This window comes from Tympanuchus pallidicinctus, unplaced genomic scaffold (assembly GCF_026119805.1).
Source record: "Tympanuchus pallidicinctus isolate F22 unplaced genomic scaffold, pur_lepc_1.0 scaffold16, whole genome shotgun sequence".
Classification (NCBI taxonomy): Eukaryota; Metazoa; Chordata; class Aves; order Galliformes; family Phasianidae; genus Tympanuchus; species Tympanuchus pallidicinctus.
The window spans coordinates 9,639,880-9,666,734 of NW_026294679.1; the positions used below are offsets into that span (position 1 = coordinate 9,639,880).

The window sequence follows — 26,855 nt, forward strand, 5'->3', positions numbered from 1 at the left end:
CCCAGAAGTGAAGCCTGAAAGAAAGCAAGGCAAAATAACCCAAATACACATAAATCAGTGAATTATGCCCTACTCACCGGACTTGGCTTTTTATCCACAACGATCCCAGCAAGCAGCTGAGACTGTGGTCCTGCTGTCTTCAGATCATATCGATTTTGCTCCCGAATCTATAGAGAAACAGACCAAACATAAATATAAACAGAAAAATAGATCAGATACAAACATTACACAGTAGAAAAATGGGAGTCAACTAACTAATGAGACAGTGAATTCAGAGAGTCTTAAAATCACTGTCTGGAACTTGTAGCATTAATCTCTGGATGACCGCAAGATGCCTTGCCAGCCCTAAGGAAGGGAGTTGTTCCTTGTGACTCCAGTTCAATCCCCACAGATACTGATAGGGTGCTTTCCAAGAAATAAAAGATTCTGTAATCACATGGAAAGCGTCCCAAGTATCTGTTAGCACAGTGAAGCCCAGGGTGGAGTATTTGGTCAGCCTAACAGTTAGAGCCTTATGTGCTGGAAGGGAAAAGCAGTGAGATATCTGTGATTACAGAGAGGTCCAACAATCTTTCATTTTCTTTTCTTTTTTTTTCTTTTCCTTTCTATTGCCAAAAGGGAGTGAAGTGGGGCAGAGATACTCCAGTTTAATACATGCTAGAAGAATTAGCACAGAGCAGAGCTCGCGTGAGACTGAATTGTGCTGTATCCGATTTACAGCAATTTGGTTCATGCTTTACAGCATGGTTCATAATTTAATTATCCACTAAATATAATGTTAAATGATGGGGACTACCATTTCCAATCTATCATTTACAGAGCCAATGGTCATCATTCACCAAACTACTGCATTCAAAATTTGTATGTACGTAGCATATACATACACAGAATTCATCTAATCACATGTTTAAATACAGGCTTTTTAGTGCCAAAATCACATCAGAAACTTCCTACTAAAAAACAGAACACTTGAAAATGTTAGATTACTGTTACACATTATTTAACAAATAACTATATATAGAAATGGTACAGTTTTACTCATTACGCATCCTTTACCTTATTTCTCTTTTCCAGCACTTCACTGGGGTTTGTGTTTAAAGGAACAAACTGGTTTGGATCTTCAATTTTGATTGGTGTTCCTCCACTAGTCTTGGAAGAGTCGTCAGCTTTCATCCACTTAAAGGAAAAAAAGAATTGCACAGCATGATGGGGATGGACATTTCTCAGTGCTGTTTTATGGCTAAAGAGGAGAAGTAAAGAGGAGCCTTCCTGACTATTTTCAGTTTCGCATGACATCCATGGAATACCCCCAAATCCTCACAAGTTTGTATGCTTACCCAGGGAAATCTAAGTTGCCTTGAGCACGTACCACCCAGATCACTTTTAATGAACACCAAAACACACTCCTGTATAACACAGTGCTAACTACCTACTAATGAAGCCGTGTTCAGAAGGCATCATGCTTCCTATCCACTAGCACATTGATCTCCTGGTTCCAGAGCTCATCCATCCTCTCTCATTTCCTTATTCACCTTCCACCTCTGCTAATCACACATTCTAGAGCTTTATTCCTCTGAAGCGAGGTTTCATATCTTGTTGAGGAGATTTCTCCCAAACACAAGTGCAGAAGCTCGCTAGCCTGCCAGCAGGAGGAGCTGATGCTTTACGGTTGTGCTGCGCAAATGGGAGCAGGACAGCAAATAATGTGCTCCTCAGCCCGGCAAAATAGGTGCTGCTCTCCAGGCTGGAAACAGTGGAAGCAGGAGGAAAAGGCTCAATCACCACGAGGAGTAACAACTGCATACTCTTTCGAGCCTGTTTTTAGCAGGCTCACATACAGGAAAAGGATAGTCAGTGGCAAATCAGACCTTCTAGAGATGAGAGCAGCCTACAGGTGATTTAAAACCTTCCTATATTTGGTGGATAGTTTAAGACATAAAAAACATACAGCAGAAAAATTATTTTCTGTCTTAGGAATTGGAGGAGCTCAATGCAAAGACAAAATAATTGCTTATTTCTTAACGTAAACTGTTGCTCTTCCAAAGAAAGGCAATGCCCAATTTATTGAGGGCCGTTAGTACTGATGTCACTAAACCTCCCACAAACCTATTTCCTCCTGCTTCATTAACTGATTTGCTAATCCTGTTAAAGAGGCCTTGAAAAGAGCTATGTGCAGTCTGCTTTTTCCCAAGCAGTATAAAACCAGAACAGCTGTCCTAAAGTATTGACCCACCGTGATCTTGGTCCTGGGACTTGCTTCCCCATTCCAGGACTCCTCAGGCACATTTACTTTCAAGTACGTGTTTGGGGAGTTCAGCCATCTTGTCTTTTCCCTCTGTTGTCTCTGTGCCAGGAATTTCAGCGGGGAGAGCGGGACTGCGTCGTCTTCAAAGGAAAAGGCAGTCACAGTGGCTGGGATCTCAACGTCACTCTTATGTCTGGGCTTTTCCCTGACTAAGGGCTGTCTGTAGGCATAGCCAGTTCTGTATCCCTATGGAGAAGGAAAAAGAAAATAATGATAATTTAAGAAATAGAAAATTTAAAAAAAATTGAAAAAGTAACTGAAGTAATCAGGTTTTTTTGTGCTGTCCTACATGCCTTGGGTTGAGAAGTTGTTCTACCTTCATTTTCAAACTCGCAAAGAAACCAGAAAGAATCATTTGCCATACAGCAGCTGATCCTACACTCAGAAGCTTACAAAGGCTGCCCAGACGTTGCCACGAGTGTGTTCTCACCAGGTTGTCCAGCATCCGCATGAGAGCTTCAAACTCCTGCTCCCCTACTTTCCATTTTTGCTGTGAAGACATATTAACTCCTCCTCCTCCACCTGCTGCCACACCATGCGTGAAAGGCTTGAACTTCTGCAGATCCAGTAGTAGGAGATTGTCTATCCCACCTGCTCCAGCTAATGCGTGAACCTGAAAGACATCAATGAGTGCTATTTCACTTGCAGACATGCTTTTGGATTCTCTGCTTTTCTGAATCAACAAGAGAAACACAGTATGTCTCACAGTATGTCTGTATGTCTGCAGTATGTCTGCAGTATGTCTCAGGCTTTCTTCTGTGTGAACATATAATATATAGCAGGTGATTCCCACTGAAAGGATGATAATGTATGCTAATTACCACACTCTAAAAGGAGTGAACTCAAACACAACTACTCAGAGTACCCTAAGAAAGTCTTTTTTCATCACAATATTAAACATAAATACACATTTCAAAATGAATGAGCAATTGAACTCAACATGAATGTCAGGGTGAGGGAGTGCTATTCACTCCTCCCCTCCAAACACATACTTGGGAATGTGACAGGAAATACATAAAAGCAAAGTGATGAAGTTCTGGGGATGGGCTTAAGCCCCAGTTATGGAAGATGAAGACAGATGTGTATTCTTGCTCACCTGTGTTTCACAGGCCAGTTGCACGTTGAAAATATAGTGGAATGCTTCTTCCAGTGTCTCTCCTAGAGCTACAACACCATGGTTTCTCAAGACTAATACCTGGTAAATGAAGACACTAATGTTAAATGGTAGAAACTGTCACAGGACATGAAAATTGCCTTTGGGAAGCTTGAATGAGGCTGAATACCTTGCAACTGGGTCCAAGTACTTTCTGAAGCTGAATTCTCTCTTCTTGATCATCGAGAGAACCCTGGTAGTTGTAATAAGCAACATCTCCCAGAATCAGGGCCTCCTGTGATATTGGAAGGATGCCGCACTTCATAGACGAAACCTATTTCAAGAAAATGATGTATTGATAATTAGGGGAAAAAATTAAACTCTTAAAACCCACAACATAACACGCAACTCTTAGCAAACTGTGACTGCCAGAAAAAGAGACACTGCACAGCGAGAAAGTTGAGAAATAGTATCTTTAGGCTTTCACTACTCTAAGTTACAAGAGGGTGACAGAACTGCTGCTACACAACCTTAGGACAGATTGATGATAGGAAAAGACAAATGAATCCCAAGTGAGTTTCTGTAAATTTTATCCACATTTAATTTTCAACACAAGCAGACAAAATGTTTTTTTTCCTTCTTTCCCATACTTGCAATTTCAAAGAACATGTGTAAAAGAAGTTAGCTATTGCTTTATTTGTCTGTTGTCAAGAAATGTTTACATATGTATTTACCTATTTATCTCAAATCAACGATTTCAAGCCTTCTTACATTTTTATAATTGTTGTATGGACCATTTTAACTTATATTTTATACATTTACTTATATTTTATATATAATCATATTTTAACTGCAATTTTTCAGTAGTGGAATAAATCCAAACTGAGCACAACTACTAATTAAGTCAGTTAAAATGGAGTTGTGTAATATAAATGATGATGCATACAGCAAATTATATGGTCAGAGATACTATAAATGAAGCCTGGATAACTATCTTTAGTTTCTTCAGCCTGAGCACAATCATATCCAAGCATCAGTTAATTGCCATTCATTTCATTGCAGTAGCCCAGCCCTCTCTGATTTCACAGCAGAGTTTTATTTTAAAGAGAAAAACAACAATGTGGAGCTGTGTTACAAACAAAACTAAAACCACCACAAGCAATGATTCAGCTTCAGAAAGGTGATCTAGGCTCATAAGATTAACCTGTTGGTTTTTTTTTCACTCTTCAATCTAGGAGGAAGAAGACTTACAGCTGCTGTTGCAGGGGTATGTATGTGTATTATACACCTGACATCAGGGCGTGTGGAATAGATGGCCACGTGTGGACTGAATCCTGCATTGTCGATACTTAGAGTTGTACTGCCCTGGTCAACTACATCTCCCAGGATGTTCACCTTTATCTGGAAAAGTCAAACAAATGGAAAACATTCAAGAAGTCTGCAACAACTGCAATTATTTGAGAACTTCCCTCCCTTTCTTACTTGATACCAAATTTTCCCCATACTCGTCAGGCTTAGAGCATGAAAAAAGGAGAGCCACCTGTGTGTCATTATGCCATTCTGCAGACAACAGTAGCATTTGGAAGCCCTACCATGAAAGAAGTAAAGACAAAATCCTGGTACACCATGCACTCCTCTTTGGTCAAGCTAATCTTTTGCTTAAAAGAAAGTCTCAGCAATTTGCAAACCAGAATCATAACTGGAATGGAAACCAACTACGAGAAAAGATCTGGTTCAACCTGTAAGAATATTGAGCGTGTTTATGTAAGCCTCTTCCAACCATGCAAGAAAGAAAAAAAAGACATCTTTGATATTTTCATGGAAATTGCATACAACTACAGATCACTACTGACAGCCTCTTGTAAGGGAGGCAATCTAATTCTTGGCATTTTAAAAACAACTTTATAAACACTTTCTAAACTTTGACTACGAAAAAAATTCAGCCAATAAATTTCCAATAAGAATATTAAGTGTGCAGAGAACATACAAATTTGTAGAAAAATTAGAATAATAATTCCAGGACCAACATAAAACAACAGGAGCACATTAGGCAGCGTTCTCGTGTTTTTATTTTGGTTTTCTATTCCCTGCAAGTCTATTGGCCTACCAGTCTTCCAACCAATACCCCTGCCACCTCTTTCAACTGGAGATAGCATCTTCACAGATATGAACTGACATGAAGAAAACGTATGGCAGCATCTATATCAAAAGACACATGATTTTACAGCTACAGGATCCTAAATACCAACCTGTTAATTTTACCTTGTTCCTTCGTAAGGACCAGGGAAGATTATTCAACTTTACTTCCCCATTTATAAAGATAAGATCTGATTCTACTGGCACTACTCCTACAGAGTGATTTCATAAGAATTACCAGATTGTCAGGTTCTAAACGGTTGCTGCTACACTGAGGCTATTTAATGAGTTCCAGGAGACAGGAGAACAAAACTTTGCTGCCGTGCATTGATGTTGGAGACAGAGCAACAGAAAGCAAAGCTATATCCAAAAATAAATAACCAGAACAAAGGATGCTGCTATCTAAATAATTAATCAGCTTTGCATAGGGTGGGTAAACATTAAAAGCAACTACAATCAAGCAGTATGATTACAGCTAAGTCCATTTTAGTAGCCACAAAAGTATTTCAGAAAACAGGTTGAGCCTTGGTAGTGATGTGAATGCAGGTGAATTACATACCAAATTGGAAGCTGAAGCTTCAGAAAAGGACAGACCTCTTGGAATGATCAGAATATGATCATGTTCTTTGCTTACTCTGACCTGAAACAGAGGGAGAAAACAAATGGATTACCAACTTATTTCTGAATTTATATTATCTGGGGGAAATTAATGTGACTGAACAGTAAGGTCCCAAATCAACATTCTCATTCTCTGAAATACTTACAGTGATGTAGGCATTTGGCAGATGCGCCCACCCAAACAAGTCAGCCAGTCTGTATAAACTGGCTAACTTGCAACGAGTAAGTTTTTCCCCCTTAACAAACGAGGAGGTGTCTATCCCAGGTAGATCATTGATGGGGGTAATCATTCCATGGCCTGAAAAACAGAAAAAGGTGGTAGTCAATCAAATACCTCCCAGCTATGTCGTGATCTTCCAGAAGTAGTATATTTAAATTGTTAGCAGAGCAATACCAGCAACTATTAGACTGTATCTGCATTGCTGGGACTTCTAGGGTCTTTACTGAAACCTCTGTTACTTTTGACTTTGATTGCATGAACATCTTGCAAAGGGGTATTTCTCCCCTTCATGAATGCACAGTACCCCTTCGAGATACACTGCCTTTGCTTACAGGGAAAGTTACTACCAGGAGCAAGAAAAGGTTTGGGTTTTCAATAGCAAGAGAATGCACACTTTGAGATTAATCACCCTGCTCAAATCCCCAGGTAACGTTTGCAGGGAACAGCTGGATCTGCAGGACTGGCTAGAGACATGGAGATAAGGCACTCTGAGCTCTCTGTCGTTCTTTTCCACTTAGTCTGTTGTATGAACTCTGAGGAGCCATTTTGAGACCAGTTCTCAAAAGATGCTGAATGCCAACAGCTGCCACTGTGCCTCAGGCTTGTAAGCTCCCATATCAAGAATTCCACCCACAGTGCTCAGGCCAACTTCAGTACTGTAGGACTTGGGAAGCCTGGAACATCCCAGCAACGTTTTTGTAACTACAGCACATTCTAAAAGTGATTTTAAACTCTGGGAGATATCAGGATAATGATTCAGTTTGGCTGGCAATTCCCCGTTTTTACAACTTATATGCAAAAGTAGAAAAATAATGTCATGTCTTAGTTTACTCTCACATTAAATTTCACTGGAAATAGTAAAAACAAAGAGAAAAAGGGGCATTCAAAGGCACATTTCACTTACTGAGTGAAGATGAGGAAAAACCTGCAAAAGAGCTTGCTGTAATGTAATCAGCAATCTGCTGTAATGCAAGCAGCCCAGTTGGGTTATTGCCTTTCTTCATCTGTTCTTGAATAAGGCATTCCAGATCTTCTCTAAAAGCCTGTGGAAACATTTGAGAATCATTAAGGAAACCTGGATTTGATAGAAGTAAGATTGTTATAGGTGGGGCTGGTAGATCTGCCTGTTATTAATGTTACACGACACTTCCCCTTAGACCTTGTTTTTAGTGCCTATAACTCTGCCAAACTTTAATCATCTGATCTAAACTTTGTATGCTAAATATTAGCAATTTATGGGCTAGAGGGGAAAGAAGTTTGGTTAACCATTTCCAAGAAGAAGACAAGGTAAAATATATTTCTGCAAATGTCTGTATCAACAATTAAAGAATTAAACTATTCACCATGGTTTTGAAGAAGTACTTCAAATCTGACTGGGATCTGTTGCTTTTAGTGCTGGCTATTTTTTTCTTTTAAATTCAGTAATCCCTCTGAAAATCCATCCAAATTTGATAAAGTTATAAACACATGGAAAACTGGAGTTCATCCACGCTCAAGTAGGATTGCAGACGTGCAAAATCTAGAAGGAAAGTCTACTTCTTTCTTTCTCCTCGGGGGAAAAGCCCTTCGCTCTTTCCCCAGTATAAAGTGTCCACAACCCCAACAAGATAAACTCATGCCAAATACATTATAAGAAGGGTTTTCACTGTATCAAATTTCATATACTTAGCACTGCAGACCAAGCCTGTTCCTTCCAGAAGGCAGATGAACCACCACTCATAACAAGCGCCAGTCTTAGGACTACTTCAGTCTTGATGTTTCTAGACTAAATAAATTCTGTTCTTTCAATTTTTTCTTAGTGGCTTTGTTTCCTAACCCTCTCATTATTTTTTTGGCAGTATTCCTCTAGCTTTTGTCTGAACACGCAGGACACAGAGCTGCACATACCACCAGCTAAGGTGTATGGTGAATGCTCTTACCCGTTCATTCCAGAAAGACATTTGGTGTCTGTACAGTGCAACTGACTCCTATTATAACTCCAGGCTACTCCCTTCATGTAATTGCTTCTTACAGTTTGCCTGCCTTAGTAATTATTTAGTCTCAATTAAAAAGGAAAAGAGTTCTGCAAGGCCAGTGTAATTTCTTCACTGAATTTTAATTCAGTTCTCTTGGTTGGGTAAAACCCATCAGTTCCATGACATTCCCATACGCTCATGACTGCTGTTGAACTGAGTATTGCTACCACACTCCCCAAAATATCTGCAGGACTCTGCTTGACTTGGCCTTTCAGATGGGCATTCACAGCTACATTTAATTTTCAAGCACAGGCACTGTACTGTTTTCTCAAAGTAATCTCACTGGGATCACATGCACCTGAGACTTGCCAGATGCCCACAGATAAAGCCATGTGGAATGACTGTGAGGTAAACTGCTGTATGGGTTTCTTGGTGCAGATGGGGTGCATGTAGAATCCCCACCAAATAATTCACAGCTCCTTACTGGTCTTAAGACACATGGGCAAAACCTGATTTTTCTCTTCAGTGTCTGCTGCAAATAAGATCTATTCATCAAGCCTAGGGAAAGGTAGGGGAAAAAGGAGAAGAAAAGGGAAATTGAGTGAAAAAAGGAACCTAATGGGGACAGGGAGGAAAGGGGTGTGTCAGCACTAGAAGCCCATAAGGGTAAATAATGGAGGTAATTATGCAGGGATAATTGCTAGCAAGGTAAACAAACATTTGGGGAAAACAGCAAGTGGTTGGAGAAAATAACCAGCACTAACAGCAGTAGAGAAAGGAGGAAAGAATAGCAAGAGGTTTGGCAAAGAATAAGACAGCTCAGTAGTAGGAAGGAAGATCTCTAGACAGAAGGACTCCCTGGGGGAAGGAGTGTTATACAGTGAGGGACCGTACGGGGACAGAAGTGAGAGGGTCTGGTCTAAGAGTTAGAAACAGGTGTACAATACAAATGGAGGGGATGGAATGCAAAGCAAAGACTGGAATACAGTGAAAACTTTGAAGAAAGATTAATGGAACAAAGTAAGAAAATTCCTTGTTATGGAACAGCCCAGCATCGCTCCTTCAGCACTGTGAGCATCACTTGGGGTAGGTAACTGTGAAGGCTTCTCCCACCCACCCAATTCAGCTCCAAGGATAGTCTCTCTTAATGGTGACTCAAGGTGCTCAAGCAGCAGAGCAGGACTGCCCATTTTCTCAGCACAGTGAGCACCTTCCTCAGTCTGGAGCCTGAACATGGCCGCAAACCCAGCAGTGCTGGAGGCCAGATGTGCAGCCATGTTTCTTACTGCCATGCACATAACTTTTAACTGCACCACACTTGTCTCTTCCCCATGCCCCATTTAACACACAGTGGTTGGTCCACAATAGAAAATAAATTCAGTATTTTTCCTCTTTTCATAGCTCAGCACATAGCCCTGTGCTTTATCTGCATGCCTTTCATACCCTGTTGTGATGACAATTATTATTTATCTGACAAGATTTTCTCTGGGGTAGATAATTACTGTAAATCTAAATGCTTCACAAGCATTAACTTGCTAATCCCCAAAACATGCCTTTAAGGTGAAGCAGGGCACTGTCACTGCTTTTACAGAACGGCAAGGGTGCTGAGGTCCGACAGTCCCACTGATTTGGGATATTCACTGTGAGATGCTCAGGGCCTGATTTGCAGAGCACTCGGCAACATGTAGCTATTCACATACTCAATGCCCAATTCTTGGTGAAGGCTGGAGCACAACTCTGAGTGTCTGACATCCCTAGGCTGAGTCTCAGGGGAACAAGCTGGAGACACAAAGCCCAAAACCCAGGAGGCCATGCAGTATTGCTAGTGTCAGTTGGAATGAGGTGCTGAGGCCAGAAAGGAACCTGAGTACTTCCTGCACTGCAACCAAAGTGGCTTACAGCACTGGATGGGGCTGTGAATAACATGATGTAGTGCCTGATTTAATGGCTGGCAACTCTGCTCACAGCAGGGATTTGGAACTACATGATCCTTGAGGCTCCTTCCAATCCAAGCCATTCCATGATTCTCTGACATTCAGACACGTGTGATCTCTGTGTAAGATATAGGGATTTCTCATGTAACCAAAAAAAAAGATTTTGGTGACTGAACAGCTCACAGCTGCATATAGAAAGGAGCCAAAGAGTCCAACCTGTATGTTTTACCAACCTGCCTGGAAGAGTACAATAACCAGAGGCACTTTCTCAGCCTTTGCACATCGTATTTCTGTGCTTACAGAAAGCTTTAGAACAATAAAACAATCTCACAACAAGAGATTTTGTGGCAGCTTACTTCACTCTGTTCCTAAGCTTCACAACACAACTGCTGCTCTGCTCTCAGAGACCTGCCAGAACCAGCCATTACAGAATCACAGAATCATAGGGGTTGGAAGGGACCAGAGACCATCAAGTCCAACCCCCTGCCAAAGCAGGTTCCCTACACCAGGTTGCACAAGTAGGTGTCCAGGTGAGTCTGGAATATCCCCAGAGAAGGAGACTCCACCACCTCCCTGGGCAGCCTGTTCCAGTGCTCCGTCACCTCACTGTAAAGAAGTTCTTGTGCACATTCGTGCAGAACTTCCTATGCTGCAGTTTCCGGCCGTTTCCCCTTGTCCTGTCTCCACACACTGCTGAAAACAGTCTGGCCTCACCACTCTGCCCCCCACACCTTAGATACTTACAGAACTGGATCAGGTCCCCTCTCAGTCTTCTCTTCTCAAGGCTGAACAGACTCAGTTCACTCAGCCTTTCCTCACAGGAGAGATGCTCCAGGCCCTTCACCATCTTTGTGGCCCTCTGCTGGACTCTTACCAAGAGATCCCTTTCTTTTTTGTACTGGGAGCCCAGAACTGGACGCAATACTCCAGATGAGGCCTTACCAGGGCAGAGTAGAGGGAGAGGATCACCTCCCTTGACCTGCTGGCCACGCTCTTTTTAATGCACCCCAGGATGCCGTTGGCCCTCTTGGCCACAAGGGCACACTGCTGGCCACCACTGTCCACCAGGACACCCAGGTCCCTCTCCACAGAGCTCCTCTCCAGCAGCTCATCCCCCAACCTGTACTGGTGCATGCAATTATTCCTCCCTAGATGCAAGACTACACTTGCTTTTGTTAAACCTTATCTGGTTTCTTACTGCCCAGCTCTCCAGCCTGTCCAGGTCTTGCTGAATGGCAGCACAGCCTCCAGGCATGTCAGCCAATCCTCCCAACTTCGTATCATCAGCAAACTTGCTGAGGATGGCCACTCATCTCATGGGTGGCCATCTCATCAAGGTCATTGATGCAGATGCTGAACAAGACGGGACCCAGCACCGACCTCTGAGGAACACTGCTAGTAATTTCAGCCCCAGTGTTCTTTTCTCTTAGTGGCTCACCACATGGCTACAGTTCTATGGCACTTTTTCCTTCTATTACCGTGATCTATTAGGACAGCAGAGACAATGACTGGACAATATATTTCATCCACGAGTAACCCTAACCCTTTATTTTCAGACTCTGCCATTCCAAGACATTGAATTACTCCTCAAATGTTCCTAAAAGAGGCCCCTGCACAAAAATTCTACCATCTCACACTCGGGAAGGCTGAAATACTCCTTTACTCTTGTTTATAATCTGTATATAAGGAAATTGCACATTTGTAGTCTCAGAGGGGCCATGTGGAAGACAGAATTCATGAAATTTATGTCAGTATTTGCTTGGGAGGAGATGGAGAAAAACAGTTATCTGTGTTACATTAAATCGCTCTCAATTCAGCAAGGACTATAGAAAGGATCTGCAAAAACATTCACAGCAAATTCCTATTCGTTGTATCCAGACTTTTTTTTTTTCCTTTTTAACTTGTCTGAGGAATGTCTATTGCAGGAAAAAAAAGATAGCGTAATGTGTTTTGGACAACTTTTGATGGAAAGATTTATTTTATTGTTATTCTGCCGCCTGCACTATTTTCATTCTTCTGATCTCAGTTTTGTTATCCAGAGTTAATGCAGTAGTATCTCTTACACACTGAGGATACTACAGGTGAGGATCTGTGGTTTAACAAAGTCACTGATATCAGAACAACAAGCTTTCCTTAAAAGTAATTTCAGGAACATCAGAAAATTGGCACAATCCAAGGCAAGTATCAGATAGGCAGATTTGGGATGAATGGCAAAGTTAATAAGTTGAAATATGGATACAATACAATGAAGTATGCTACTTATCTACATGCCAGTGCACAACAATAATATCTAGCAGACAGCAGTCTTCAGCGCCACACATGACTCTATGTATGTTTCCATACTTCTATTAACTCTTCTTTGCTTCTCTCTCTTTACTGCTAAGACTGCTCTTCAAGAATCCCAGGCCCTGGAGGTAAAAGACATAGTCTGGGGAGAGGAAGACTTCCCCGTTGTCAAAGAGGATCTGGTCAGAGATTGCCTAGGCAAACTCTACGCACACAAATCTATGGGCCCCGATGGGATGCAGCTAGGAGTGCTGAGAAAGCAGAAGTGATTGCTGAACTGCTCTCTATTTTCTTTGAAAGCTCATGGAGAATAGGAGAGGTGCCTGAAGGCTGGAGGATAGCCAATGTCACTCTGGTCTTCAAAAAGGGCAAGAAGGAGGAGCTGGGAAACTACAGGCCAGTCAGCCTCACTTCCGTTCCTGGAAAGGTGACGGAACAACTTGCTCTGGATGTCATTTCCAAGTAAGTGGAGGAGAAGAATGTTATCAGGAGAAATCAATGTGGATTCACCAAGAAGAAATCACACTTGACCAGGCTGGTAGCTTTCTATGTCATGACCAGTTGGGTAGATGAGAGGACAGCAGTGGATGTTGTGTACCTTGATTTCAGCATGACTTTTCACACTGTCTCCCATAACATCCTCATAGGTAAGCCTAGGAAGTATGAGATAGATGAGCAGACAGTGAGGTGGACTGAGAACTGGCCGACTGGAAGAACTTGGATGGTTGTCATCAACACTGCAAAATCTAGTTGAAAGCCTGCAACTAGCAGTGTTTGCCAGGGGTCTTGTCTAACAGCTTCATCAGTGGCCTGGATGAAGGGATAGAATGCACCCTCAGCAAGTTTGCTGATTATACGAAGCTGGGAGGAGTGGCTGACATAGCAGAAGGCTGTGCTGCCATTGAGTGAGACCTGGACATGCTGGAGAGCTGGGTAGAGAGGAACCAGATGAGATTCAACAAGGGCAAGTGTAGACTCCTACACCTGGGGAGTAGTAAGCGCATGAATCAGTACAGGTTAGGGGCTGAAGTGAAGGAAAGGAGCTCTGCAGAGAAGGACCTGGGTGTCCTGTTGTATATCTGCATGTAACCATCCCCCATGCTAACACAGCCTTCCTCGACTGAAAACTCCTGACTGGCATTCCCTTCTTCTGCAGAAGAGCTTAACCCAACTATCAGACATCAAATGAGTGGCATTTACTAGGGCTTCCACTATATAGCATTCAGTGTAAAACCACTAAAGAGAAGGGCTCTGATTTTAGGATCCAACCCACTGAGAAGGGGGAATCTACTTCTGGAAGTACAGCTGCAGCCGCAGAGGCCTGGTTCTGCTATAATTCATGGGACCATAACTCCTACTGCCCACCAGTGACCAAGAGGCATACTGCAAGGAGAGGTATTCCAAAAGCAGACACTGCTCCAGCACAAAGCAGCTAGTTTTCAAGCGGAAAGGTCACTACCAGTTTCAGATGTAGTGCCTGACAAGATAATGCTGACAAAGGAAAAACTGTACTGTCAGATGAATGAAAAACTATGTTACTCAGCTGTGTATGCTCAGCATTGCTCAATAAAGAGCTTCAGCTCTGGGATTTATTTCTCTGTGCTGGAACAGCACCCGGTTTGCATGGAGAACAGCTCTCAGTGCAGAAGCTGGATGGGACAGCTGGGGGGAAAGGAGCAGCCTATCTCCTCAGAGCCATCACACACCACAGCACGAACGTCCCCGTGACTCAGGAATGAAACACAGGGAAGCTCTGCCTCACTGCACGAGCTGTGAGATATACAGACACGGCAGCTCAATGTGCATGTTGTGGTTTTGCAGGGGCCACATGCTCAGCTGGATGTGGCACTGCAGGAATTTCACTGCTTCTTACACTCCAGCCGCTCCTTTGGATGAGGTTAGGTAGGCACACAGCCTACAGCCCAGGCACAGCTTTCATTCACAAAGCTGTTGATCACACAATTAGCTCAACCTATTTCTAATACCATAAAACTAATTTTCCAGAAATACATAGAGTCATCTTCCAAACGCACATCACAAACGCAAGCAGTTTAGATGCTTAAGTTTCTTGTCTTACACATACCAAAACTCTCTGAAACTCAGTGGTGAGGTACAGTTCTGACTCAATTCCATTTAGCGTAAATATGAGCTGACAGCATAAATGGGGGCTTCTAAGAATCGAAGTAACATTTATATGTATTGGTTGACAACTGTTTTTCTACAGCCAACAGAAGCAGACAACTACAATAACCCACAGCATGCACTGCTATTTCTCTGTTTTTTATATATATATATATCTATATCTATAGATACATATATATATTTTTTTTACTAGAAAAATCTCTGTATTAATTTCTACATTTTGGTAGACAGCTCTGTGAGGACGTTAAGAGGTAGACAGACTCATAAATATAATGTAAGTCCATAAGTAAGTACTATCTGCCTTTTTGTTTACTATTTCCATAGGTATATGATGACATTTAATGACTCAACAGACATGGAAACAAAATGTAGAGAAAAAGAACTCCCCTGTAAACAGAGAAGAGGACGGCTGCAGGTCACCTGCTAACAGCCCACAGCAATCTTGTAAGAGAAAAAAGCACATTGCTATCAAGGATAGTAAGAGCCCAAACTGATACCTCAGCCTACAGAACTAGACAAGATATGCGAGATCCCTGCTCAATAACAGCACTACTGCATGCCTAAAAGCAGCAGAATAACACAAGAAACCCTTTAGCTTCTTTTGCCCGCTTTCGATCAGAGCACATACACATGAACTATATCTTCTAACAAGCTATAATTCAACTTCCCCACGTACAAACACACGCACATGCACATATCCTCTGAGTCCAATCACTACCACGATAAAAAGTTTTAAAACTTAACTGGTGTTTTGTTCCAGAGAGCAAGCGGACGAGAAGCAAACCAAGCGCTGTGCATACAGCTGCTCTGGGAGGAAGAGCTGCACCGCCAGCAGACTGCACGACTGCACGGCCCTGCAGCAGCAGCAGGTGCCCCGATGGGAGAGGGTGGAGCTGCCCACAAAAAACCGCCAGAGAGCTGCAGCTGGCAAGGGGAAGATAAGGGCAAGAGGAGTGTTTGTTAGCTCTATGAGGAGGAGGGGACAAAAAAAAATAAAAAAAAGAAAAAAATGGCTTTGGCATTCTGCTAAGAGATGGGCTTATTAATAAGCGTGAGGAATTTGGTAGAGTTGCAGTGATCTCTTCATTTGCAATGAAGCATGTGAGTACCTGGGCTAGATGGAGTGACCCAAAGATGCTCCAGGACTTAAAAATGAATGTAGCTAAGGAAGCCCTTTTAACTGTTGCTCATTTTCTGCACTGCAATGGCAACCCCCCTTCCTTCCCACTCACCAGAGTGCCTTGGTATCTTTATTGGGCAGAATTCAGAAAACCAGTGAATGGAAGAAAAACAGATTTCATTACAGTGCATTTTGTTTTACAATTCCATATCACTTACCTACAGAATCAAGTCTGATTGGTATTTACAATTAACAACTTTAAATGCAGATAGAGCCATAGAAAAGGCTCATAAGCCTTGGAGCGTGTCAAGAGGACAACGAAAGCTATAAAGGTCTGGAGCACAAACCCTGTATGGAGCCATTCAGGGATCTGAGACTGTTCAGCCTTGAGAAGGCTCAGGGAAAACCTTATCACTCTACACAACTCCCTGAAAGGAGGTTGTGGCGAGGTGGGGTCGGACTCTTCTCCCAGGTAACAGTGATAGGGTGAGACTGATGGCCTTAAGTTGTGCTGGGGAGGTTCAGGTTGGTTATTAGAAAAAAACTTCTCAGAAAGAGTGGTGAGACAGTGGCACAGGCTGCCCAAGGAGGTGGGGGAGTCACTGTCCCTGCAAGTGTTAAAGAACCATGGAAATGCGGCACTGAGGGGCATCGATAGTGAGCAGTATTGGTGGGTATGGACTGGGCTTGGATTAAATGATCTTAGAGGTCCTTTCCAACTGTAATTATTCTATGCAAACTCATCAAGAAAAAGGAGGATGGACTTAACTGCTTAATGATTTGAATGTTCTACAGGATATAGGGCCAAAAATCACAGCATGATCTGCAGACAACCCCCTCCCAAGAAGACAAAAACTTCAAGTAAGTCAACAACACAAAGATCAGAAATATGGAAGGGGAAAAATATGTACGTTCAATGTGGAAACCACTGACATTTGAAAACCTGAGTTCTAACTAAATGAAAAGCTGCAACCTGGAAATAAGGCAGAAGTCAAAGGTAATTTTAATTTCCAGTGTAACAGAGTGGAGAACAGAGGAGCAAAAATTTAAAAAGCCATTTTGATGATAGTAGGGCAGGAGACAATTTGTGCAGTTCCCCAGCAGAAAGTTATACAAATGTCAGGGGAGCCTGAAGCCAGCTGGGGGAGCTGCAGAACGAGAGGCTGCTCCTGCAAAAGGTCCTATAGGAATGGGACCAGACCAAAGGGATAGAATGAAATGCTAGCAACAGGAAATACTCCTAAAGAATCAGAAGGGCTTTTTGCCTGATGGGGAAAGAGCAGTGCAAGCCAAAATAAGAGAGCAGCTGAAAGGACTTGGATATTTCATGAAAATGAACTGCCTCAGAAGGGAGTGGTGGCGTGAAAATACTGGATGCCCATGTGATACAAACCAAAACAAGCCAGACAAATGCGCATCCCAGGAAAAAAAAAAAAAAAGAAAAAGCTAAGTCAGACAAGCTGGAGGCTGGACACATGCACACCTGTGGGCAGAAAGGTCAGGAGGACATTTGGTTGAGAAAGCCAATTTTGCAATACGGATGGGTACAACTGAATTATTGCCATTATGTAACAGCAATGTTGAAGAATCATTATCCCGATTGCCTCTTGTGTTGCACAGAGCCAATCAGCACTGTCACAGCCAGCACAGAATTAAAGCAAAGCATTGGGAGATCCTGCAGTCCAGCTTCCTCTCAGGCTAAAACCGAACAGGCTCCTAACACCTGAGTGTTTCATGAGCAAAGACACAGTGCACATTCAGTGCAGCTTGACAAGCCACAAGAAACTTTCCTTTTCAAACTAACAGAGGAGAGATTTAGTTTGGATATAAGGAAGAAATTTTTTGCAGTAAGGGTGGTGAGACGCTGGAGCAAGTTGCCCATCCCCAGAGACACCTGAGGTCAGGCTGGATGGGACACTTGAGCACCTGATGGAACTGTAAGTGTCTGTGCTCTGTGCAGGGGGTTGGTACAGATGGCGTTTAAGGCCCCTTCCAATTCAAACAATTCTAGGATCTTACGAAAACGTAAACCAGGCATGCCAATAGTCAGTTTACAGCTGTTTAGCATATAAAGACAAAACTGTTTTTAATTTTAGAGAGTGAGATAGAAAATTTAAAAAAAAAAAAAAAAAAAGCATTTCCTATTTTGGATATATTACAGCTGAAGTATATTAGAACCACAGAAAGCAAAGGAAGTAGTCTATTGCAAGAAAATATTTGTTCCTAAGAAAAGAACGATGCAATACCCAAGTGCTCTGAACCTGCAGACATTAATGAAATAAAATCATACAACTTCATGTCCAGTGGTATTTCTGAGTTCTATCAGGCTCCACAAACCTATCTGAATGTCATTGCTTTCTACTGACTTAACACAGAACAACAAACATGCAGGTCCTGTCAGATTGTCCAGGCTTTCAGATGTACAGGGAGCATCAAGTAAACATGTCTGAGAAATTGCTGATAATGTCAGGAGATTCTTCATGGGCAGCGTTAACAGAACAAATCAGCGTTACTGATTTGTTTAAGACTTATTACAAGCATTAGCAAACATCAGAGGTAATGAGTGCAGTTTTTCAATTATTTAATTTAGGAAAGGGAAATAGAACATCTGAGGGGAGTAGCCAGGCTGCACATCAAGCGTGCATCAAATGGCACATCAGAGAGATGCAGCAGTTTGATGTCTGAGGCTGTCTGGCCAGGGCTGTAGCCCTTGCAATGACATGTACTGCACAAAATACAGAGTGGCTCCTGAAATATATTTTCTAATATATTTTCTTGCTAAGGGATGTAGATTTTCCTACTTAAAAGGAAGGAAAAAAGCTTGTTAATAAAATATGAATACCTAAGCTTCCTCCTAGATGGTAGTGATTAACCTTTTAGCTTTATAGCATGATTCTTTGCTTGGAGAAAGTGTGTGTTCACACAAGTTTGCCTTTAGCCCATACGTGCTTGCATATTTTTAGGATAAGAAAGTTATTATCTTTGCTACATACACTTCACAGTCAGTGATATGTAATTATGATGAGTCAACAGCTACCCTCCAATCTGAGTACACATATGCACATGTCAGATGAGATGAATATTCACCAGTAAGAAATCTCTTCACAAAAATGTGTCTGATGACCTCTCTTCCTCCCCTTCCCAAACACCAAACTAGTTCTTACTAAAGCTTTATGCAAACCTCTAATGCAATTCTGCAGCTATAGAACAGAAACACTGTACAGAATACAACCCTGGGCTTGTGTTATGCAGACCAGTAACAAGAGAAATGTTTTTGATACTTTTGTGAGAAAAAAAAAGTATTCATAAGAGAGAAGATAATCATTTTTCATCTTATAATCACTTTCAGTCCTGACTCAAGAATGCTACACACCACATTGCAGCCAGCCGCTGGAAGAAGAAATGCAGTTTCTACCCCCAGATCAGTTAGGAAACTTGCCTGATGGACATTGGATGTTGTACTAAAAATGCTTTTATTTCCTCACACGAGGAATCATAGAAGGGTTACTCCACATTTTCTGTTTCAAGAAGAGCCAGCAAAAGGAGAAAGAAGCTGGCAGCCCAGGCTGCTTCTGTCCATGCCTTCTCACACCCTGCATTCCATGTCCTTGTCTTCTCCCAGTCAGATCAGAACAGCCACGCAGCCAGCAGGCCCCTGGCTTATTTGGACAACCATTCCTTTGCACAACTTGCAACTTACTGGCATCTCCAAACAGTGCTGGGCTCGGCTTGTCCTACAGCAATACACTCAGAACTGCTTGGCTTCATCCTCCTGCTGTCTGTTAAAGCACTTACCCAGACTCAGAGGTAGCACCTCTTCATCCCTTCCTAAAACCTGTACGCTGACACTGTATCTCCAGAATACCAGAGACTGCAGCAAAGAGACATTTATTACATTTGGCAGACTTGGCAAAGGGCCCCCCAAAATGCTGAGCAAATAGTTATGACCACCTGATTCAGTGCTTCCATTGGAAGAACCAAAGAACACCACAAACACAACCTCTACAACTTATTTTTATCTTGCCCTATTTAAACAGGATAAAGATCCAGTCTTTGCTGTGAGCCCTGGCTACTTGTAATGTGAGTATTTTAACAGGAAGGAGCAGACTGATCACATTTTAAAATCGAATGTTTAACATAATTTTATCATGATTAAAGCATTATGCAATACCTCCTTGGAGTATTTTCTTTATAATAAAGGGGTTGGCTGCAGAATGAAACTTGCACAAATCGACTTGAAAGTCATAAATTCCTTAATCAACAGGTTCACATTATACCCAGAGCAACACACAGATCCAAGAGGCACTCCACGACAACACTTTAGCAAACAATCCTGTTATTCATGGATGACTATAATAGGGTGATTACTAACAGCTGTTTGCAATCTCATTACATATGGAAAAGCTTCAGAAAAATGACATGAGAAACACCCCACCTTATAGTAGAGCTGAACAGAAAATGATCTGCAAAGCTGCTTAACCCCTTCCAAGTCCTGTTGTCTTTGTTGCTCACCTTATAATCCCCACCCCAAAGGCTCACCCTCTACAGCTTCAGACCACTCAGGCGCCAGTTTTGCTTTCCAAAGCATTCATCAGGTTAAATTCACACAATGTATACATTAAAATATAAATTAAAACTATTAAACCACCTCTAGATGAAAGTGTTACACGTAGCCTACAAAAGCACTGAACTTATGCAATCAGAAAGTAAGTGCTAACATAGAATTATTAAGGCCTTATATGGGTATGATCACCCCCAAGTACAAGAGAACATATTCTAGCTTCTGAATGATCTTAGCCAACATTAAAAATGTAATTAAAGCATTCCTGATGCAAACGATAAGTTCATATTCAAAACCAAAGTGCAGAACTCCATCTAACACTCTAATTTGTTCCTATTTGACCGGTGTGACTCCTTTACTCTCTTCCTTGAGCCTAAGTTTTTAATTAAGTACCCTTCAGCCAGCCAGATCTTTTTGTAATACTGTAATGATGTGTAAGACCATAAAAGCACCAGGAGAAAAAAAAAAAAAACCCACCAGTGTTTATTCACAGACAAGAAGCTAAGCAAACAAAATGTTGGATAATCTGCTTAGTGACCCTTCTTATAAGACAGTCCAGAGTAATTCTAGCTAACAGTGACATCGCTTTCTTTTCTTAAACCTCAAGAAACTAAAGAGGAATCTCAAAGCCAGCACTCTGTAGTTGTCATCCTCCCCCTTAATCCTACTCACGGGGCTCTGCAGTATCTGAGTGACCCTCTTCCTCTGCTCCATCATGTTGAAGTCCTGTCGCAGGTCCGGAGACATGTTCCTCTCCCGGAGGTACTCGGGGTCGTTCTCATTGATGCGGTCAAAGTACCTCTCCTTGTGGGGCATTGTGGCTGCAGGGGGAGAAGTGATCACCACCTGACTGGCATCGGTACTCATGCTTCAGCTCTGCGGATGGGAGTCCTCACCTGCAAAACAAAACAAAAGCAGAATGTTTAAAATGATGAATCCAAAATGCGCATTAGATATTTTGTGACAAAATCTATTTTACGCCACATTCACCACTGCCCAAGTTTGGTTTTTTTTTTTCCACTACAGCTCTCCTCATTGACACTTTTAGCTTCAACACAGCACATCCAGAAGGCAGGGCCTGTCCTCAACATCCGCTCAGAGCTTTTCTCCCAACTCCAGCAAAGGCATTCCTCAATGACAGCATTTCCAAAGCACCCCACAGCTTCAGCTTAGAGAAATGTTTGCACTTGTAAGCAAGGATTCTCACCAATGTTCATTACATTAGCAACAACAACAACAACAACAAAAAACAGTTTTCACTTCTTAGTAGAAAAATAAGTCTAAAACGCCTTAGAAAAAAAACAAAACAAGAAAACCAAAAAACAACCAACTGATAAGCAAACACAAATAGAAAGTGGATCAAAAGCAGAAAATCAGACATTCACATTTTCACACAAAGAATCAGGCTCAGAAACCCCATTTCTCAACAGGTACTGAGAGGAAGGTTTTCTCAGGTCTGAAGAACAAAGAGAAGCAAGATTTGTAGGAAGAGATAGCATATTATGAAAATACGTTTTAACATGCAAATACCTACATTCAATAATGTATTTAATATAAGAATATTTGCATACAAAAGCATTTAGTATATAAGCAATTTACAAAACATCCAAATGGGAAGGAACACTGCCTGTCGAGCAGTGTTAAGTGATGTGGTTCAACTGATACCTTCCTGTTAGTGGCTCAAAGCATCCTTCCTTCGGGTCACTGCAGCTGCTCTTTGGGATACTGTGTGACGTGGCACCTGAAGTGGGTCAGCTAAAACCTCCCACTACTTCAAGATAAAAACATTTGGGAGAATCCCATTAAAGCAGTCCCAGCAGCACAAGCCCTGCTGCCTGTGATGAGCCCTGGGAATGAACTGGGATGGCTTTGATACGGATATGTTCTTGGGTTTGCTGCTCTCCTGCAGCCTGAGCTCATTCACTTCCTGGCTGATCATCAGGGTCTGCCTGCAAGACTGATTAGGGGGTGCTGGGGAGAAGGCAAAGCTGGGTTTGGGAGAAATAACCTCTTTCAGTGTATGATCTTTTCCTATCACAGACTATTTAATGTCTTCTCATTTGTTCTCTGCTTAGGGCAACGTGCTATAAGTGGAGGTACAAAATGAGCTAAGGTTTGCTGAAGAATGAACCATTGTCTTTTGCAGCTAAGAGCACTGATGCAGAAGGATAAAACTCTTGGGAGAGCATTCAGAGACGCCATCACAGCTCAACAACAATGAATTATGGCTTTTCCCCCAGAAAAATGCTGGGGTTTAAGAATGTAGGTTCTCATGAAGTCTCCAAATGCCACAAGGTACTAAGAGCTGAAGATCGGACCTGTTCTCCATCCTCATGGAGATAACTGTCTCACTGGGATGGAACAGACCTTCCAGCACCTCCTGGTAACCGAAATAACCAGAAATGCAGAAGACAAGCACCTCACTTGAACTGGCAACCATCTGCAACTCCTCCATAGATACTCTTCCCAGGAGCTGTGTTATCCAGCTGCTTTTCCTAAAATGCTCCTGACTCCTGTTAACTCTGAGTGGTAAAGGGCTGCCCAACTACCAACCCATTTAGATGGCAGGAACAACTTACACGCATGTCTGAGCTTCAAAGAACTTTTATTATTATTATGATTATTCTAAATAGGTTTACAGGACACAATTAGTTCAAGTCCGTTACTTTACAATGCAGCCTTACAGTGACAGAAAAGCCCATTCATCTGTGAAAAGACACAAATGTGGCTGGCAATACTTAAAATCCACAAAAGAGATTTTCTAATTGTGCTGGACTTCATTTTTTTTTCCTTTTTCCCTCCAGACTGGATGTTAAGATTTCAACATTAAAGTCCTTGTACTACAAAAAAACTCCATTACTGAACATAATATGGGTATTGGGTCCAGTTGTTCCTATTAGACCTGGTTCAATGCCTTCTCTGTTGGGTCTGGGCTGACTCTTGCATAACCCCTACTGTTTGGCTGGAAAACTTTCAAACAAATCAGCCATTCTTTTATTATTTATTTGTATCTTGCACTGATTTTTTTTTCTCCCCCCAAAGAAGGTCATTTGTTAAAACATGCTCTGCTTCTGGGGATCTAGGGATCTGTACCTCCTTCTCAGCACAGGACTGAACGTATTCAAAGAAAAATGGTTGCATCCTTTGATACCCTCATATAGCTCATACATACCTCATAAACCTTATATAGCAGCCCCAGCTTCTGCATTTTCGACCTGTGACTGGGCTGCAGAAAGTAGAGCACTGCACCTTTGTCAGGAGGATACGCATCTCTCTACTTAGAAGTTTTATTTAACAAAAGCTGCCAATTAATTGAAATAACTTGGATCTGTGCCTCGTAGGCTGCAAGATTAAGTCCTGATCGTGCCCATCTGACACTTTGTAAAGTCTGAGTAACATGCTGTGCTGCTTTTGTTGGAATAACTTTTTTCAATGTCAAATCACAGAAGCAGCTCAAAAATAATAATGAGGTCAGAGAAACATGGAGCACTTAAAGAAAAAAAGAAAAAAACAGAGCAAGAGACCAAACACAAGGAAAATTTCTTGCCAAAGAACATCCCAGAAAGCACTGACTTAATATATTCTTCATAACGTACAGAACACATAAAAGAACAAATATTACCACAACAGAAAGACAGCAACAGAAAAGTGAGTAAATCATTAGGCTGCCTAGCAACGAATCACTAACCTACCTTTTAGCCTGACTTTTTATGGCTGCATTCAGCCATCCCCCTTTTCTCTATGCAGTGCAATCCATCTGGTAGAGTTTCCAGCACTGCAAACCAGCAGCACACGCGCCCCATAACTAACTGCTAGATCTCATTTCAGGTCTGAGCACTCGGGTTAGATGAGACCACATCTCCTTTAAGGAGCACATTGTTTTATTCTGCTCTTGCTATTTCTCGTCTGCTTGTTTTTAAGGAACAGTCTGCTCTTTCTTCCCCCCTCCAGTATCTTGTCTGCCAGGAGACTTGTTGGAAGTGAGTTGGGTGTCTCTTGATCTCAGTTCCAGCCTCTTTGTGAATCAGGCAGGTTCCAGTCTGAATCAAAGACTTGGCTTGAACCAGCATGGTCAGCAATGCAAGCTGGCAGAAGGAAACATGCTTAAGGAATACAAAGGAATGGTTAAGAGGAACAAAAAAATAAGTGGGGGAATGTGGACTGAGATGAAGGCCACCATCACCACCATGTGACATTAGGAAGTCGTCTTGCAATCCTCTCTCCTATAAATTTTAGCAACGATATATTATTGAGTAATCACATCTGTTCTAGGACAAGAAAATACTTGAATAACACCTGAAATCCATTTATTTCCTACTCCCTCTTTTTTTTTTTAAAAAAAAAAACAAAACAAAAAACTTACTGATCAGAACATCTGACAATGAGCTGGCAGATTGCATTGCCCCTTATGTTGTATAAAGCTTAGATTTCATTTATCAGTTTTGCTTTATGCACTGGTAAGAAGAATAAGCTGTACATTTATACATGAGCATTCTCTAAAGGTAATTGGTGGCACCAAAAATAGTAGGTAATCATAGAATGGCTTGGGTTGGGAGGGATCTTAAGGATCATCATGCTCTGATCCATGCCCTGGGCTGGGTGCCACCCACCAGATCAGAGCCCATCCAACCAGTTCTTGAGCACATCCAGGGATGGGACACTGTGACATCTCTGGGCAGCCTGTATCAGGGCCTCACACCCCTCTGAGTAAAGAATTTTTTCCTAACATCAAACTTGAATTTCCCTCTTTTAGTTTGAAGTCATTCCCCTTAGGCAGTTAGCATTATGTAGCTAGATTTCAATAATATCAGTACACTAGCACTCAAGGAAGTCAAACTGTCAGATTATACCCTTAAATTGACACAAGGCAGGATTTGCATTAAAAAAAAAAAAAAAAAGAGCAGACACACCTCCTGCCTTCCCAGCCATGCTGTCATCCAGTCCTTCTGTCTCTGCCACCTCCTCCCATTTGTGCTAGCCAGTGTGTGTAAGGCTGCAGTGAGACGGGTAGGAAGCACTCCTCTTGCACACTGTGCTGCCTTGGCTGCCACTGCCAGCATGGTGTGGGCACACTGATGGTCGCACCACAGCTCACCCTGGCTGCAGACTGAATGTTCAAACCCAGCATCACATATTTAATTTAAGCCCTTCTGCTTTTAAACAGAGGAAGCTAATGAAATATCCATAGTCTGCTGCCAGACATGACTTTAAGGAGACCTTGTGCTGGCAAGCATAAGCTCCTTCTAACTAAAAACATGGGTGTATCTGAACCTGGGTTCTGTATTTCTGCATTAAATCTAAAGCATTATTTTTACATAATTACACTATGTAGTATTAAAGTCAACATGAATACTCAAACAGCTCAACTCACATTTCACTCAAAAAATATAAATTAAAAAAAGTGTCCCTAAAACTTCGCTTTAAGAGAATGAGGTCAGTCATCCACAGATATGACACTGGTTCGTTGTTTCCCTGTCCCTGTAATTCTTCCTTTCAAAGCACACCTTCCTCTTTGTATTTGCATTTCCTCCTTTTATTTATTTGCTTATTTTTAGTTGCAATGTATTGTAAGGTACCTGCCTTAGCGGGGGGGTGGACTCAATCTCTTGAGTTCTCTTCTAACCTCTGAGATTCTGTGAATAAGTACCTGACACACTGCAATTTACCAGACAGTTCTAATTTAAAGGTGAGTTACATTTTGCTTACATGCAAAGTTGACTTACATATATAAATGCATGCATATATTTTCAATTGACATTGAACTCCAGCTGGGGCTGCCACCTCAGCCTGGGAACACAGGGTGACCACCCTGCAAAACGGTGTGGAACCACTGCGTGCCAACCTTTTCTGAGGCAATTCAGAAAATCATCTCCTTAAACTGAGTAAATGCTCCAGACCAGCCAATAAATTAAATCATTTGTAAAGCTGTAATTAGCTTCTGCACTTACTTGACTTGAAAAGCATGCCAGTGCTACCTCACACCCACTCTTCCTCTGTTTTTCTTTTACCTGCAATACTACGAAGCTCAAGAACAAACACAGTAAGACTGGACTTGAATAGCATTACATTAAAATTCCACACTTTGGTAAGGGATGTGCCCAAAGCACCTCAACACCTCACTTGTTTCTATGCCACGGCATAGAAGCAGCAGCCTCCTGCAACTATGAGATGGAGCCCAGCAGAGCTGCCAGGGAGAGCTGATCCCACGGCAAGTGTGAACAGCTGCTCTCACAGCCCCACTGAATGGCAGTGATGGATCTGAAATGGATTTTTCAATTTTTTCTCTCACTTTTACATTTTTCTGTTGTTTGATGGAAGATATATTGAACCTTTGCAAGAAGCACCCTCCTATCCACCACCAGGAATGACCACAGCAGCAGAACTGCTGCAGAGCTTCAGCTCACTGAGCTGCACACTTTCTGAAGCTGCATTCATTCCCTTGCAGCAACGAGGGCTTCTGCAAAGGAGAAGGATCTGCAGAGATC

At 42.0% G+C, this 26,855-nt stretch overlaps 1 protein-coding gene across 4 annotated transcripts in view; it reads right to left on the reverse strand.

Annotated features, from left to right (window-relative positions):
- ADD3 (adducin 3) overlaps nucleotides 1-26,855 on the reverse strand; it is a 91,680-nt gene that overhangs the window by 6,299 nt on the left and 58,526 nt on the right. For all 4 annotated transcript variants that reach the window (XM_052676814.1, XM_052676810.1, XM_052676813.1 and 1 more), the window contains 11 exons: nucleotides 21,043-21,266; nucleotides 7,277-7,415; nucleotides 6,299-6,450; nucleotides 6,094-6,174; nucleotides 4,650-4,799; nucleotides 3,589-3,732; nucleotides 3,402-3,500; nucleotides 2,736-2,918; nucleotides 2,234-2,491; nucleotides 1,057-1,176; nucleotides 78-167 (listed from right to left, as the gene is read on the reverse strand). In XM_052676814.1, the coding sequence (XP_052532774.1) occupies nucleotides 78-167; nucleotides 1,057-1,176; nucleotides 2,234-2,491; nucleotides 2,736-2,918; nucleotides 3,402-3,500; nucleotides 3,589-3,732; nucleotides 4,650-4,799; nucleotides 6,094-6,174; nucleotides 6,299-6,450; nucleotides 7,277-7,415; nucleotides 21,043-21,237 (1,611 nt within the window). In that variant the 5' untranslated portion in view covers nucleotides 21,238-21,266. The remainder of the gene's footprint in view (nucleotides 1-77; nucleotides 168-1,056; nucleotides 1,177-2,233; nucleotides 2,492-2,735; nucleotides 2,919-3,401; nucleotides 3,501-3,588; nucleotides 3,733-4,649; nucleotides 4,800-6,093; nucleotides 6,175-6,298; nucleotides 6,451-7,276; nucleotides 7,416-21,042; nucleotides 21,267-26,855) is intronic.